The sequence below is a fragment of the Serinus canaria genome, chromosome 2, assembly GCF_022539315.1.
Source record: "Serinus canaria isolate serCan28SL12 chromosome 2, serCan2020, whole genome shotgun sequence".
NCBI classification, from domain to species: Eukaryota; Metazoa; Chordata; class Aves; order Passeriformes; family Fringillidae; genus Serinus; species Serinus canaria.
This window is the reverse complement of record NC_066315.1, coordinates 28,938,986-28,955,029: the sequence shown is the minus strand read 5'-3', so window position 1 is coordinate 28,955,029 and position 16,044 is coordinate 28,938,986. Positions and strand designations below refer to the sequence as shown.

General features: G+C 36.0%; 1 protein-coding gene across 2 annotated transcripts in view; it reads left to right on the top strand.

The window, feature by feature from the left end:
• Positions 1-16,044, top strand: part of AGMO (alkylglycerol monooxygenase) — a 188,126-nt gene that overhangs the window by 132,840 nt on the left and 39,242 nt on the right. Inside the window, exon 13 of one of the 2 annotated variants that reach the window (XM_018909473.2) lies at positions 462-589. The exons of the other annotated variant lie outside the window; for it this stretch is intronic. Coding sequence (XP_018765018.2) covers positions 462-589 — 128 coding nt within the window. The remainder of the gene's footprint in view (positions 1-461; positions 590-16,044) is intronic. 2 annotated transcript variants of the gene reach the window in all.

The window sequence follows — 16,044 nt, the reverse complement described above, 5'->3', positions numbered from 1 at the left end:
AGAAAAAAGTGTCAAAAAGTTCCAAAATAAAATATTTATAGTTCATCAGGAAATTAACAATAAAGTCACAGTGTTTGTGAGTAGAGTTGAAAAGAGAAAGTGGACAGCCCTGCAGGGCAAGCTAAGGTAACCCTTTCACTTTGCACAGCAGCAGAATGCAAAGGGTGGTGAAGAAGGTGTGTTTGTGAATGTAAACCTGTGATGATGTGTAGCTGTGTGCCTATCTTACTTTGGCAATACAGCAGGAAAAATGGGTAAGTTGGGATATTTTACCTCTAGAAATGGGGCCTTCTTTGAAAATGCCAAGCTTTAATTAGAATGGCTTAGTAGTGCATTTGAAATGTGTTGCAGCCTTGAATTAGGTCCTACGAACTGAGAGCAGAATGCAAATGTGAAAGAACATTACAGGAGTTCCTTTCATAGAAGTTCCATGTAATAGCACCTCATACTGTCTTTGTCAGCTGCGTGTCACCAATGGTCACCATGGTGGTTTGCCAGCACTCTTACCTGCCTGGGCTTGGCTTGCACAGATGGAACTGACCAAACAAGGGACAAAATGGCAGAATGAAAACTTGTGTGAAGATGTTTGGTAAGAAAAGCTGGCAAGGGAGCAAATGTATCATTTCTTCTGTAGCAAAGAAACATGGGTCACCTGTCGCTTGTGAATTTGCTCAAGCCTCTTTGTCTTGTTTGCATACTGATACTGGTTTGAAAACATTGGAAGGCCTAATCTTTAATTCCAGTAAAATATCACTTTCAGAGAAGTCCTGTATTTAGTTTATTGTGGAAATTAATTAGCTACCTTATAGAAAGATGAGAAATTTCAAATGCATCAATGCCAAAAGACATAATAGCGGATCTGGTTTCAGGTCAAAAAGGAAAAAAAAATTCATAGACAATCTCTGAGGGATTGTTGGGTATGGTTTGTTGTAGTGGCATCTAATGTAAGGCATTAGTGTTTATTTTGGAGTTGTCCCCAAGTGACTTATATAAGTCTGTCTGTCATCTTCCATTAGCATGTGCTAGTTGCAAAAGGATGTGGGAAAAAACAGTGGATTAAATATTAAATGAAGTTTGGATCTAAAATAAAGGAAATGTTTCAGACTACCAGAGGATTCTTCCACAAAAAAAAAAAAAATCAAACCCCTCTTTCTCACTCCCAAAATATGTCTTTTAACCATTAGCTTATAAACCTTATTATTTTTAAGCCGTTATTATAAACTTATTTTTTTTAAATATTTAGTGCATACAAGCTTAGTGACACTTCTTTGTACATAGCCCTTTCTGTCAATTACTTGTTTCATGTTGCCATAACTATGAAGTTATTTGAATGTTGCAGCATAACATGTATTCCATAACGTTATCAGGAAACTGACACATTCTTGTATCCAGGCCTAAGAGCAAATTCCAGTACAGATTTAGGAACAAAATCTTGTCAGACTTCCTTCATTATAAACTTCTCAGGGAAAATTTTATGTCTTTTCAGAACCTTTTTAACCTTACTGTTGACTATTTCTATTTAAAATCTGTATTCTTAGCAATATATTCTACCTATTGAATATTCAGGAGTAGTATTAAAAAAATAAGGAGACTACATGGTGCTAAATGTAGTCTTTCTACTCACAATTATAGTAAAAAGCATCCATCAAGTCACTGACATCTTCTTCCCTTTCAGTTGAAGTGTGGTGAACCATTTGTTAAAGTGCCAAGAAAAATTTAAAAAATCAAAGGTAAAGACAAAAGGGTCATTCTGGCTATTTACTCCCCACTGAAATGATTATGAAAGAGTGTTATGTGTCATGAAATTCCACTTTTGTCCATTTTTTAAAAGAGATAAATGGAGAAAGCAAGAGGACTCAGACATTAACTTAGAAATGGGATTAATATCTGTGTGTTTGTGTATATATAAACAAAACTAAAATACTCATATATTTATTGAACATGTTAAGTAATACACATGCGCAAGCATTTTATCTATTAATATAGTATGCAATATAATATACAATATATAGTAGGAAATGCATTTAAGAATGAATTAGTAGATAAACCAGATCATCATTCATCCTTTTTCTTGCCTCTAGACTTTCTTTTGAAATACTTTGAATTTGTTTTTTCTTATCAAAAATACAGTAACAGAAATGGGGTCACAACTTGCTAGCACTTTGAGATGCATTGGGTTTTTTTAATATATATGTAGTTTGACACTAAAGTGGGGTTTTTTTCACCAGTATTATGATTGAGAAAGCAAAATCCTTGAAAAATACTCACTTAGCTTTAAATATTTGTTCAGGGTTTTTCAAAAGAAACATCCTGATTCCTTTTGTTAAAAAATGAAAAAAAAAAGAAAAAAAATGCTCAAAGTGAGTCTAAAATCACAGCTGTTCTGTCCTATTTTTGTCCTACAGGAAAACTAATATTGATTAATTTATGTTTAAATCTGGCTGTTCTATTTTGACTTATGTTCTGGGTTTTTCTTGTTGCTGCTCCTGTTTAATCCATAATTTACTAGACATCACTCCTTTCCTGAAGAATACCCACCAAGTGCTTACTCCACCATCCAACACCATTCCTGTTATTGTTATGGAAATATTGTTCTTGTATTGAGCTGTTCAAGAGGGAATATTCTAAGATAGCAAAATTTCATTGCATTTTTGATTTGGCCTTTTTGATTCATAGTTCTAGATTCTAAATTAACCTATAAGTCCTGCAGCACTGCTGTGTGCTGTAGCCATCAGCTGCTATATGTTTAGCAAACACAGGATAATTAATAAATTTAGACAGGAATTAAGTTCAACCTTGATCTATTAGCCTGGCTTCCTAAAAGCACCCTAGTAATCAGAGTATTGAAATGCTGAGAGTCTCTGAATATACCCTTAGTTGTCACTAAACAATCTGGTGACAGATGCGTAGAAGTTCAGACTGAACCATGTGCTTGGGTGTAGTGATGGAACATAAAAACTAACAGAACTGGGAATGGTTCAGCCAGGAATGGTAGCACAAAATAGCATCCTTTTCTACTGGGAGATGCCCTTTAGACTTCACAGATGCAAAATCTGAATAGTATTCCAATTAAAAAAAAAAACCAACCAAAAAAGAAGCCCTGAAATGATACTTGGTGCATTGTAATTGATAGTATTTTAAAAATAAACAATTATTCCCCCCTACTCCCCAGTCAAATTCACAAACTCTTCATTTTATAAAGTCCCTTTACAAATGTATTGAGTTAGAGGGAGGAACATGTGTTAGCTCAATGCAGCAATGCAAAATATTTAGTTATGCAGTTTGTGCATGTTTTCATTACCAGGTTTCACAATGGACCTCTGCTTCATTTATGCAGTTTGTAGTGCACTGTTTTCATGGGGACACAAAGGAAAAAGTGCTTGTCTGCTTACCATCAACTGAAGCTAATATGGCATGCAAAAGAAACCAATAAAAAATGTCGATCATGACAAAATTTGGTTTTGTCATGAGAAAAAACTTGAACTTCTCATGAGAATCATGTTGTAAAAACAGAAAGTTCCAGAATTTTTAAGCAGGTTTTTGTATAGAAATCAAGACAACTTTGAGAGTTTAAGATGTGATGTTAAATTTCACTTGAATTCCTCTGAGTAATACCTGATAATTATTTTTATACCAGCACACAACTAAGAAAGCTCTGTCAGCCTGGATTTAGAGGACTGCAGTGTTCTTCTGATTTGAATTCCAAATAGCAGCTTTGCCTGGAACTTGGCTGTTTTGATTTTATAGGTTTGTGGTCAAGAATGGTGTGGTTAATTCCTGCTATTATCTGCTGGTAATACACTAATTCATATCCTGTGAAAACTCCTGGTTTTTAGTCAGTGATCAGGGATCACATTTAAAAAGAAACTGGAAATTATTCACTGATTCAGAAAAATAAAATTAAAGAAAAAAGTTGGATTTCTTTCCTAATTTCTTAGGAAATTATTGTCTACTTTTCAGAATAATAGAGCCCAACTTGCAAGTATAGACAGATTTAGCTATTGTACATTCGCACAAAATGCATCACTGATTTTGGGTAAGGACTGTATGAGATTTGTACATTAATGACTTTTCAAAAGATAATGAGAAATAGTGAATAACTGAGAGAAGCATAAAAACTTACTACTGTCTTTTCCTTTTGTATCCAAACAGCCTACTTTTCAGACAGAAATGTGAATTTTCACATACTCGCATGTTTACAGTAAATTTTATGGTAGGTACACAGGTGAATATAGATATAAAAAGAACTTCAACTTTCAAATGTATATGTAACATATAAGAAATTTTCATTATGGAGGAAGAAGCTGTGATGTTGTTATTGAAAGGGTCTTTTAGATTATTAAGGTCTTTTCCCGAAGTCAACAATGACAGCCAGGTAAAAGAAATTTTTACGAGTTTCCACATACTTAACTGTAGTTATAGATGCTGTAAGAGTGTTGTCAAGCTGCAAATGGTAACGAAATAGTGACAGTAATGATTCTGTGACTGCATTCCAAAATCTTGATGTGGCTGATTGTCTTGAGATATTTTCCATAACCCTTAGAGAGCTCAGAGTAAGGTGGGAAGACAAAGAAAGGTGAGGCAAGACAAGATAGTCTGCTCGTTTCCAGGGTCCTGCTGCTCCAGGGCTAGACAGTTTAGGCTGTTTAGTTTTATCTCAGAGGGACTTGGCAGTTTCCACCTTGGCTCTCTTCCTTGGCTAAAATGCACTCGGGCCACCACAGTGCACAGCAGATGAAAGGTAAGATAAAGGAAATGTAAGAAACTTTGGGATTACCCTCTAGCCTTGCATTGTTATCTGCATTAATCAAGAAGTGGGTTGCTGTTTTTGCCAGCTGCACTCTTAAGGATTCAAGGACATCTGAACTTTTGCAAACAGTAAGCACAGTAAGAAACATTATAAAAATAAGTGGGATATTTTTGTCTCTTTATCACTCACTTGCCTTTTAGTAATAGCCAAAAGACCAAAACCCGTCAGCTAAATATTGCTGCACTTTAAAATTCTTTTGCAAACAATTTTTTTTTCTTTTTTTTTCTGAAAAGGATTAAAAACTAAGAAAAACCTTCAAGTAAATGAAGCACAACAAGTTGCAAGGCTTGTTATCTTGGTGAAATGTTATGATAGCATGGCATAGTCAGTGCTGAGTCACTTTGGTGCAATAAGCTAATATGCTTGAGTTTTCTCAGGCTACACACGGCCTTCACCTTCGTGGGTGAAGTGACAACTTTTTAAAAATTGCAAGAAGTAATTATTTCAGGAAAATAGTAATTTTAAAGCCCTTCACATATTTCATAGTTATTCCAGAACAAAATCCAACTTTCAATAAGCCCTTTGGTCAGATATTTGGAAAGGTCACTGCTCAGTGGACAAGGTGAACAGTCCTTTTGTGAGCAGTGATATTACACCAATGAATGCATTTCCCAAGAATTTGTGTCTTCTTTACCCTTATAGAAAACACAGAAACTCAACTTCCTCCTGGTTTTCCCTCACACTTGAAATTCTCTCTAGACCCTGACTGTAGTAAACCATGTCATTCTCTCATCCTCTGCCCAGTTCTTTCTTTCCCTAACCAACAGTGCTATCAGATACTGAGATGGTCACCCTTGATATGAATAATACTGAGGCAAATATGATGGAGAGCCACAGGTTCATAGAAACAGGATAAGTGAGATGATGGGTTGTGCTCTGAAGGGCACAGAATACCACACAAAACAGATAGAGTTAGTGACAATGGCCACTGAACTGTATGGCTGAAAGAATCACACATAAAAGCCTCTAATACTTCTCCCTTCCCCAGTCAGGGTCAATAACACTTCCTAATAGCCCTTCTGGCTGGTGGATTTCTAATCTGTTAGAGACACTTTGAACAGTGGTCATTCCCAGGCAATATATTTCAGTATTTAAGTATTCTTGCAATTAATTAAAAAAATACTAAGCCTGAATCATGCTTGCTATCTCTTTTCCTGTCTAACATGGATATATTTTTACTCAGTTTGTTTTTCATACAATCAAGTTAGTTTTTATGCTTTACACATATATTTGAGAGGATATTTTTGTACATACATCTCGGTTTATAAATAGTTTATTTGATCTTTTGTTGCAGCATGTTTCAGGTATTTACTGTGCATTCTATATTGTCTTTGAAATCAGGAAAAATTAAAAATTTGGGGCAACATATTGCTCTTTCTTTCTAATGGTGGTTTTGTTGTTTTGTTGTGTTGGTTTGGAGGGATCCTTTTTAGGATTTTCCTCTTTTATACTGATTTTTTTAAGGTATTATGAACATTCCTTAATTCCTTTTTCACCTTAGATAAGTTTTCCTAAAAACAATACAACCAATTATGTAAGTTCATTGAAGATTTCATTGTTGAAGTGAAATTCATTGGTTTAATTTCTTTCTTACTCCTTCTTCCTATCCTAACCCTTCCAATATCTAAAGACATTATTTAATGATCACTGGACCTCAGTTGTCAAATTATGTTTTGATATTCTCATTGTGTTACTCCTGAAAGTAAGAACCAAATACAGGGTGTCATTCCTTTTTACTGCTTTTATACTTTCTGTCTCAAGAAATCATATTGTAATTAAAAAGTTTAAAGGACAAGCTAGGTAGTGGTTTAGTTTTTTTTCCTGAACAAAATGTCATCATAGTTACATTTTTGCATTATTACCATAATTCATATTATGGATTTTGCCAGTTGCTCACAGAAAACCTCATACTCAATAAAATAAATTATTAAGCAGCTGAGATGTTGGATATGATCTTCAATAATATTAGCTTGGACTTGTCACATCTTGTCAAGTAAAATTGACTCAAAATGGAAATGCAGACTTTTATGAAGATTTGGTATCACAGTGAATATTTTTCTAGTCTCCTTGAGAAGAGGCAGTATATTTTCATATGTTCCAAACATTGGCAGATATTTTTTTGTTATTATTTTTAGCATTATCTATAAGTTAAATATATAGAGTAGACTAAACCAAATATTATTCAAAGCAGCTCTATTAACATGTGATTTTGAACTTAATTGTAAATGACATGCTATAAGCTGTAAGAAATATTTCACATGAGAGTCAATTAATTGGCATTATCAAGAAGTCTGTAAAAATAATTACTAGAGCAAAAATCTTTAAGATTCTGAAGCATTGCACTACCTGGAAGACAAGCAGCAGGCAGCAGAAATGCTATGAACCAGGAATTTTGCCAAACCTTCTTAGGCTGAAGTCCAAATGAAATTTTTTTAATTCAGCCATATTTTCCATACTGAGCCAATGAAATTGCAGCCCAGCAGAGTCCTAGGAGCCTTTGGCTACACTTCATTGCAAGTGGATGTCTGTCTTTTTTTCTTTTAATAGTGTCTGTATTAGATACCAACAAAAGTGTATGTTAACAGGCTGACAGAAAATAAGATGTGCAAATACTGGAAATGGTGCTTGCATAAGACAATTTATGATGTGATGTGCATAATGTACAAACTGAGGTTCGGTGCTGCAGAAGTTTACATACGTTATTAGCATTATGTACGTGAGTAATTCCTTGAGGATTAGATTCTCTAAGTCTCACTCAAGTCACTGTTATTTGAACATATTTATGTCTGCAAGTCTCAGCTTTCTTATCAGAAGGAATGAAAGCACAATCAATTTCAAAGATCTGTTGCAACCATGTTGCTGCTTGTTTATTATAATGTTCTTGTAGTCATTTGTTTTCATAATGCCACAACATTTTCCTTCATTTGACAGTCTCATCTCAGCACACTTACACATTTGAGTCCATGACTTAGACTTGCTTGTCACTGGTATGCTTTAACTATTAGACTGAAAATCCAGCATAGTTTCTAACCCAAAATTTAATCATTCTTTCAGTCAGCAGACCTGAAGTAGTCTCATCAAGTCATCAAAATAAGGTTACTGTAGTTCCTAGGTCTCGGTGACAAGTGGGAAATCATGCAAGAGCTGAAAGACAAAAAAGAAAATAGAAAGTCTGTATGCAGCATCACCTTAGTAAGTGGATCATGATGGCTGAAAGGTGTTGAGATGATAAATGGGCAAAGACTAACCTGTTCTGCCATGTCTGCTGGGGCAGAGGTCATTCACACCCTAATGGCTTGGAGAGTGCTATCCAACTGTAATGGGGGAAAACAAAAGAATGAAAACCATTGCTAATGTGGTTGAAAAGGGAACCTGTAAGAAAAGGGAACCTAAATAACCACAGCTTTGATCACTTACTGCAACTGTTCTGGCTTTTTTTTAAGCTTTTAATGTTTATTTATGTAACATTATGGACTAAAAAAGAAATTCTTTAAATGAAAACCAAATCTGATCCACCAGACATGAGCCAGGTTGTTCAGATACGTAGCTGCTCCCTGTTGCAGATACTTCTGAAATAATTACTCTGAGAAGGAACAGAGATAGAATTTTACTATGATGTGTAACTGATGAGTGATGACTTACTTAAGTGTAGGAGATGATTTGCAGTTCTGATTATAAAAAGGGTGCACTGGAAGCATTAATATACCCAAGATTATCACCAGTAAACATTATTTAAATGAAATTTTTCTTATGTCAGGGAGAAGGTGGGTGTATGAATCTGTATACATGTTATTTTGAGGGCTTGAGCTGTACCAAATGATGAATAGCACAGAAAAATATTTTTGTCAGAATAGTGTAATTTGCTGTCCACATGTTCTTGGTAAGAAACTGATTTCAAATACTTAAATTATGGAAACTTCTTAACCGGAATTACATTCCAATGGGTGTTGTGAATAAGATAAAATAATTTAATTGCTACTCTTTGAAGTAGGGGCAGTCATAGAGCACAGCAGAGCATCAGGAAGCAGGGATTCCTGCAGGGGATGCCTGTGATGGGAGGAAGTCCTTCTGAGGGTGGAACCCTGAACTTGTGTCTCCTACCTATAACCACTGAAACAAAACTCAAGAGAAATTTTAAAGCAATTATCTTTCAAGGTGAGGGAGTACTGATGTCTGTTAACATCTGCCAGATTGTGAACACAAAGCCAGTAGTCTTGCCCTGGTTGATCTGGTCTTGCCCATCTTGATGCTGATGTGCATGGCCAAAGGTTAAACCTCATTTGGGTCCTTGTGGTAACTCTGAGTATTAGATAGAGGTTTTTCTGCATGAAGAAGTTGCAGCCATTGATCTAAGTGCGGTTCAAATGATGGTATTATTTTTATACAGTTTGAAATATGTATCTTTACAGCATGCTATCAAGGCAGGTTAGCTTTTGCAAATACAGCTTATTCATGGATGAGGCAGCAGTCTCTTGCTTTCTCTAACTTTTTTTTTTTTTTTTTTTTGTAATTGTAAGAGTTGGTTGGTTGGTTTGTTGGTTTTTGTTTTTTATTTCCATTCTCTCAATTACTGTATTACATTATAGTGACTCGTTAGTGAATTAATTCTTGGGCACACTGACACAATCTGCCTTACCCTCTTCAACTTGTGAACATTGGAGTGCTAAGTCACAGGCACTCCTTGAGAAGGAAGGAGTGATTGAGTCAATATACTCATTGCCGAACCACAACCACTCATTGCCTAAACAAATATATGGGTTTAACTACTTACACAAAAACAAGGCAGTTTGTGCATTTTCTCTTTCCTGGAGATCTTTTGGTGATCCTCTGTTAATTGCTGGAGGGTCAGAAGCAGTGCCCAGCAGCACAGGCTGTACTCCTCCCTTGCACCAGCTGTGACAGGTCAATGTGAACAGTGCCTTTCCAGCAGCTCTGCCATGTCTCATTTTGGGCAAAAACTTAGTTTGTGGAATTGTATTTCTAGCTTAATTCCTTCTAGCCCTTAAAACACATCTCTTCAAAGCACTGGGAAATAAGAGTCAGAAGAGCTTGTTAATCTCATTACTAACAGTTTCATAATGTTTAGGACAACTCCACAGATTGGAGGGAATAAGGGCTCAAAAGTATCTGTGGCTGTGAAGAGCAAGAGGGGCAGATGCTCTGCTTGGCCTTCCAGTACTGCTGCTGGCTTGGTGGCAGGCTGCAGGAAGCCTGTGTGTGTGCACAGTCTCACTCCTAGCACTTAGATATTATGGATGTTTTGATGAGGCTTGAGTGCATTTTAACAGGCCCTTCATCCATGTTACAGGCAAGTCCATCCTGTGTGAGAAGCAGCTTCAGAGTCACTCATGATTGTCACTGTGAGCCTGGCAGGAGCTGCATCTGTGCAGCCTGTGGGCAGCTCTCAGGCCCCTTGTCAGACCCACCCACCCTGCAGGTAGTGAGCCTTTCAGGAGGCTGTAAGTGAAGATGTAAAACATGCCCTGTGGGTTGGGGTATGCACCACAAACATTTTAGGCTTCAAGCAGCGCAAGCACTGAAATAATAGTTTCATTACCATATTAGTTTTTACTGAATGAATATAATTTAGCTGATGTGTTGAGTAAGAGCTGTTGCCTCTACCATAGGCATTGTGAATAATCTTCTTTCAGATAAATTTTTCCCTTAATTCTCTGAATTTGAAATCTCTGGAGACTGGGAGAGTGTTCTGCAAAGATATCACTGCATGCTTGCCCTGTACTAGCATTTTTTCTTAGGTATTTGCTTTTGGCCACTGCTGTGTAGTGGATACTGAGATAAACAGCCTTTTTGATTTTACTAAGTATTTCCTTCACAATAATCTCAAGAAATTAACAGAACAACAACAACAAAAAAAAAACCTGGCTGTTTTTTTTCAGGTAAATTCATTCCAAAGATGCAAGTATTTTTATATCTTTTTGCATACTACATTGTGTGTTCAGTGTGGTCTTGCATTCAGTCTATACTAATGCAAGTGTGTGCTATAGTGCGCAAGTGGTACTACATAAGGATAATCCCCCAAAGAAAATCACTTTGAAGTGCTTTTTCTTTTATTTTTTTTTTCCCAAGCTCTATATTATACTTCTCAAAGACTCTCAAATTTATACTGAACTTGTCTCCCTTCTGAAAAGAAATTCCAAATTCCTTCATTCCTAGTGTCTAAAGGTGTGCTTGAATAAAATAAAAATTAATACATAGAGTCATCCATTTAGAACTTTATTAGGCAGCTGCACATTGCTGTTTTTAGATTTTGGTTTTATTGCCAATTAATTATCATGACAGTCTGCTTTGAGTTATCCATGGCAACTTACCTAAGTTGCAATGTGCTGTAGATGCACATCCTAGGTAAATACAGAGATGCTGAACTTGATGATTGCAACCTGTATTAGCCCAGCCTTGCCATTTGACAAACATGATTATATTTTTTCTAGAGTTTTTGTCCAAGAGCAGGCTACCGGTTTTTGCTCAGAAAAGAGCATAAACTAGTGAACTAGAGCATAAACTGTGAATGAATTGCACAGTGAATCACAGACAGAACCATCTGAGATCTCCCTGCCCATGTCCCCAGCCAATGGAGCTGGTGGTCCCATGGCTGCCTGTAAGGTTCCATAGTGCCACTAATTCCAGGAACACTTGTTATTTGGGCTGTTACCCATTGTTTCACAAAGAGACGGCTTATGTCTTAATTTGTGCCTATGCTGACAAACCTGTCTTTTCCCTAAATTCTGTTTTTGGTGAATCACAGTCTCAAAGCACCTGTCTCAAGTCTCTGCAGAGAGCTGATCAAACAAAGAGAATTTTTCTTATTTTTTCTGGCTAAGGACAGACCAGGTTTCACCTAGACTGAGTCTTCTATTCCTCTGCATTTCTCAGCTCCAGATGGTACTCCAGATGGCCAGCATGATCATATATACCAGATAGGTGACAGGGTTTGTGCTACTTTTCAGTTAAGACAATTGGAGTGCTCTCTCAGAGATGTGAAGAATTTGTAATGTAAGGAAGAAACATAAAAATATAAACAGAGGGATTATTCCCTTCATTGAGAATGAAGCAATAATATGTGCTTAGGCATATTATTCAAAGTTACTTATGGTATAGAATTGAAGCTGTAATAATAATTGCCCTTCAGAACCTTTTCAATAAAGGATCATTACTGCAGAGAAGAACACAGGATGTACAAGATTTTTCTGGGTCAGGACTAGAGGAGAAACCATAGAGACACTGAAAGACACTTTTTGATCTACAGTCTTATTTCTCAAATACAGGAGATTTGTGGTTCCAGACTTTAAATGGAGCCCATAAACATGAAAGAGTTTTTTCCTACACTTTAACGGGGAAAGGGTTTTTCTCATGGCACGCTTTTCTGATGTTTTGATATGGTAGGGAATTGTGGTGGTTGCTGTGTGTGATTTCTGTGCATGTGTCATTTCCTCAAGCTTAATGGCTTTCTTTAATGGCATTCATAATTCCTTCACTTTTTTATAAGTGTCTTCATGTTAAGAAGACATTTTGAGTTTGACCTATGTAAGAAATCATCATACTGGAGTACAAACTGAACTTTATGCTGAAAGTTTGTTCTGGAACCTGAGGTTTTCTTTATGCTTTAGTTGTACAGTTGAGTGCATAAAATTCCAGATTTTAGATTTTCAATTTCCTGTTGAAAGTTTCTAGTTTTCAAGTTCTTATTGTAGTACTCAATTTATTATTTTTCATACTGATGGCAGTAAAAAGTTTTGTGATATATATAATTGTGAATGAAGATCACACTATTCAGATCCTAAAACATAGAGGACAGTTCTTATCTACCATTGCTAGTACATACAACATAAAATTACTATTAATGGGCCTAATGGTATGCCTTACATGCATTTTGTTGATAAACATGCCTTGAAAGTGATATATTTTGTTTAAATGGTGCAGGGTAATGTACAACACACGGACATTGCAACGGATTTATTGTTTATTTATGCTTACATTAATGAATAAATGAAACAATGTCATCATATAAGTAGTTTTCCAGAAAACCAGTTCTAAAGTAAGAAGGAGATATGATATTTATCATTCTGAATGATAACAAATGGAAAATTCACTTTATTTTAAGAAGTTAATACTGTCATGTGCAAACCTCCTTAGATACCTTGGATAATAAAATAGCTGTCACTTTTACTTGTGGAATTAGATATGTGGTGATTATATAAAAATGAATATTCTTCTGCTTCTAAATGTGAAAAGCTGACCTTTTGAAAACACTTTAACAACTTTTAGTGTTATCATAAATCCTAGCAGTTCTTTAATGTTGCACTTTTTTGGTTGCATATATTACACTAGTTCCGTGAGTCAACTTTTGTTACAGGGAAATTTGGGCCTGGGGCCAGGTAGAGCTTTGGAGAGCTTTTAAGTTCGAGAGCCTGTTTCACAGCTGGAAAGCTCCCCAAAGTGAAGTGATCCCAGAAGAATATGTTTCCCATTACCCAAATCTCTACCAAATCATGCCTTGTAGCTCTAAAATAATTAAGACTTTGGAAGCCCCAAGAGGTCTTTTTTGATCCATGAATGAAGCTACCCTAGGTTCAAATAACTAAAACCTGACTCCTTCTTAACCAATGAAACACAAAACCCCTCCATTTGTCAATGTAACATAAAGAGAATGCTCAAAAATGTCAGAGCCTTTACACTTTAATGGATTCAACCTCAGGACATGTCAAGAGTTTTGATTGCAGTTGTTGGAGATGAGGCTGAGGTGTCTGTGCAAGTCCCCAGGGCAGAAAAATTAATGCTCTATAAAATATGATGTAAAAAGACGTGTTGCTTTATATTGAAGTTTGAATAATGATGAAATTCATAAAATCAGGAGAAAACCTTCAATTCTCTAGCACTGCTATTAGTAATACACTCCTTAGCAGAGTAAGAACACTGATTAATTGTAACAAGTGGGCAGCTGCTATTACTAAGAGAATGTGATAGGAAATATCTATTTGTTGGAAAAGGTAGCATACCAAGGTCTTATGAAACCTTTTCTTTATTTTAGATTAAATTAAAATGATATAATGCTTTATTAGGACCTGCTTTGGGATTATGAAAAACAGGGCAGTCTCTAGTCCACCTCTGATGTGTGTGACTTCAAAAAGGAGAAAATACTGCTGCATGCTAACTTCTGGAAATTTACTCCTGTACTCTTGTGCTTGCTTAGTGATTTGTGGATAGAAAAAGAAAGTGGGATATGTGAAAGAAAGTGGGATATAAAAGAAAGTGTTTTGAGGGGAGAACTGATGTCACTTGGACATCTGATAGTTCAAATGTGCTCATGAATCAGCCATCCATTTAAATTTAATAATACTCATTTGTAATTGCTGTTGAAATATTAATCCCTCAATTATGGGTACCTAAAAAAATCTAAGGACTTAAAGTATAGTCCTTAAACTGATTTTTTTTTCCTGAAACCATTCTGCTGACTAGAATTTCTGATGTCTAACAGGTGGCATTAATGTATTATAATCTGTGGTTTTATACAGCATAAACCCATAGTCGTTCAAGAATTCATTTAATCAGCAAAGCTGTAAGGAAATTGAGCGAATATCGTAGAATTATTTACATACCTTCTCTTTATTGTGTGCATATTTATGGTGGGGTTACCAACCAGATGATGATACTGAAATAAATGAGGTTTAATAAACACTGTTAAGTTGGTCAGTGAGCCTCATTTTTGGCCAGATGAAAGTATTCCTTTGCTTCACTGTTCAGTGCTTAGACCCTGTTTTGGAAGAAGAGGTGCCAGCTGATGAAGATGTTTTGCAAATACAAGTATGTTCATGTCATGCGTTGCCAATGTTTCATCAGCTGGCAGCAACTCCAGACACACAGATTTATAGCTAGACTAATCTGGTAGCTGAAGAATTTACAACCTCAGGAGAGACTGTTTGAAGCACTTAAGATTGTTATTAAAAGTTCTTCCTTACTATAAAAGTACCCAGACTTCAGCTGCTTTGCTCTCACAGCTATAACTAAGCAGCTGCTGTGTCTTGAAGGGAGCTTGAACCTGCAAGTGCCATGACATTTTATACCTTCCTGAGCAGTACCTAAATCCAGCAGACTTTCCCATCCCTTGGAAGTGTTCAAGGTCAGGTTGGATGGTGCTTTGAGCAACCTGATCTAATGGAAGATGTCCCTATCCACTGGCAGTGGGGTTGGAACTAGGAGATCCTTAAGGTCCCTTCCAAACCATTCCAGATTCTATTATTATCTACTGGTTGTCCTTTTTATACAAAGTTTCAAATTGAAGTTGCATAAAAAACAATAAAAGTATGGAGTAGAATTTAGAGTTTGCAAGTCAGTGGTGTGTAGAACCATTCTTGCCTTTGGTTTTTTTTCTTTTTTTTGACATTTCTCTCAGTTCTTAATTCTTTAATTGTATTCCTGGGTATAATTTCAACAGAAGTGGAACGTGTTTTCCCTTTTTAGTATAGATTTTTAGAATGGCAATTGGAGCATGAAAAACAATGGATGTGGGTGTAAACTCCCTTGGAATAAGGGGAAAATTGATGTAATCTTCCTAAACAACTTATCAAATTACTTCATAATAAATACATTTTGGAAGGGGTGCAATGTTGTAAAAGGCTGGTGCAAATATCAACATCTGCCTCTGCCTACATTTTTAAAAAATGGAATCTTGTTCAGGTCTTTGAGGCCTTTTTGGTGTCTCGCTTTAGGCTTGAAAACCTGACTCTGACTATAAACTTGTGCTATAAATGGTCAGTTAGATCCAGGACTCTTCAATTGCACTCTAAATTGGAGTGCTTATTCTCTGTGGAGAGAAGGTATTTTTCTGTGACGGTTGATTGGGGTCCTTCTCTGTTTGATGTCCTGATCTTCTTGGACATAATTTTAAAAATGTTTATTTTCCATGTACATTTTTAAGGCATCTAAACATCTGTGTAGAGTGAGTGGAATCTGGATTACAATTTTGTAGCAGGTGCCTAAAGTTTAGGCATTGTACTGTGGGTCCTGCCCTTGAGCTTGAGACCTAGAGATGTAAAATTCCATGTTATATTTCCTGTCTTTTGAGTCATCTATCTCCATCAAACATATTCTTACTATTGCTAAATATGTACTGCACATTGAATGCTGACAGGTTAGGCTCTCTTTGTCCAATTGTTTAATGTATTACCAAGATTTGTACATCAGACCTGGCAGTGTTATTCTTTTGTGCTTATATATCA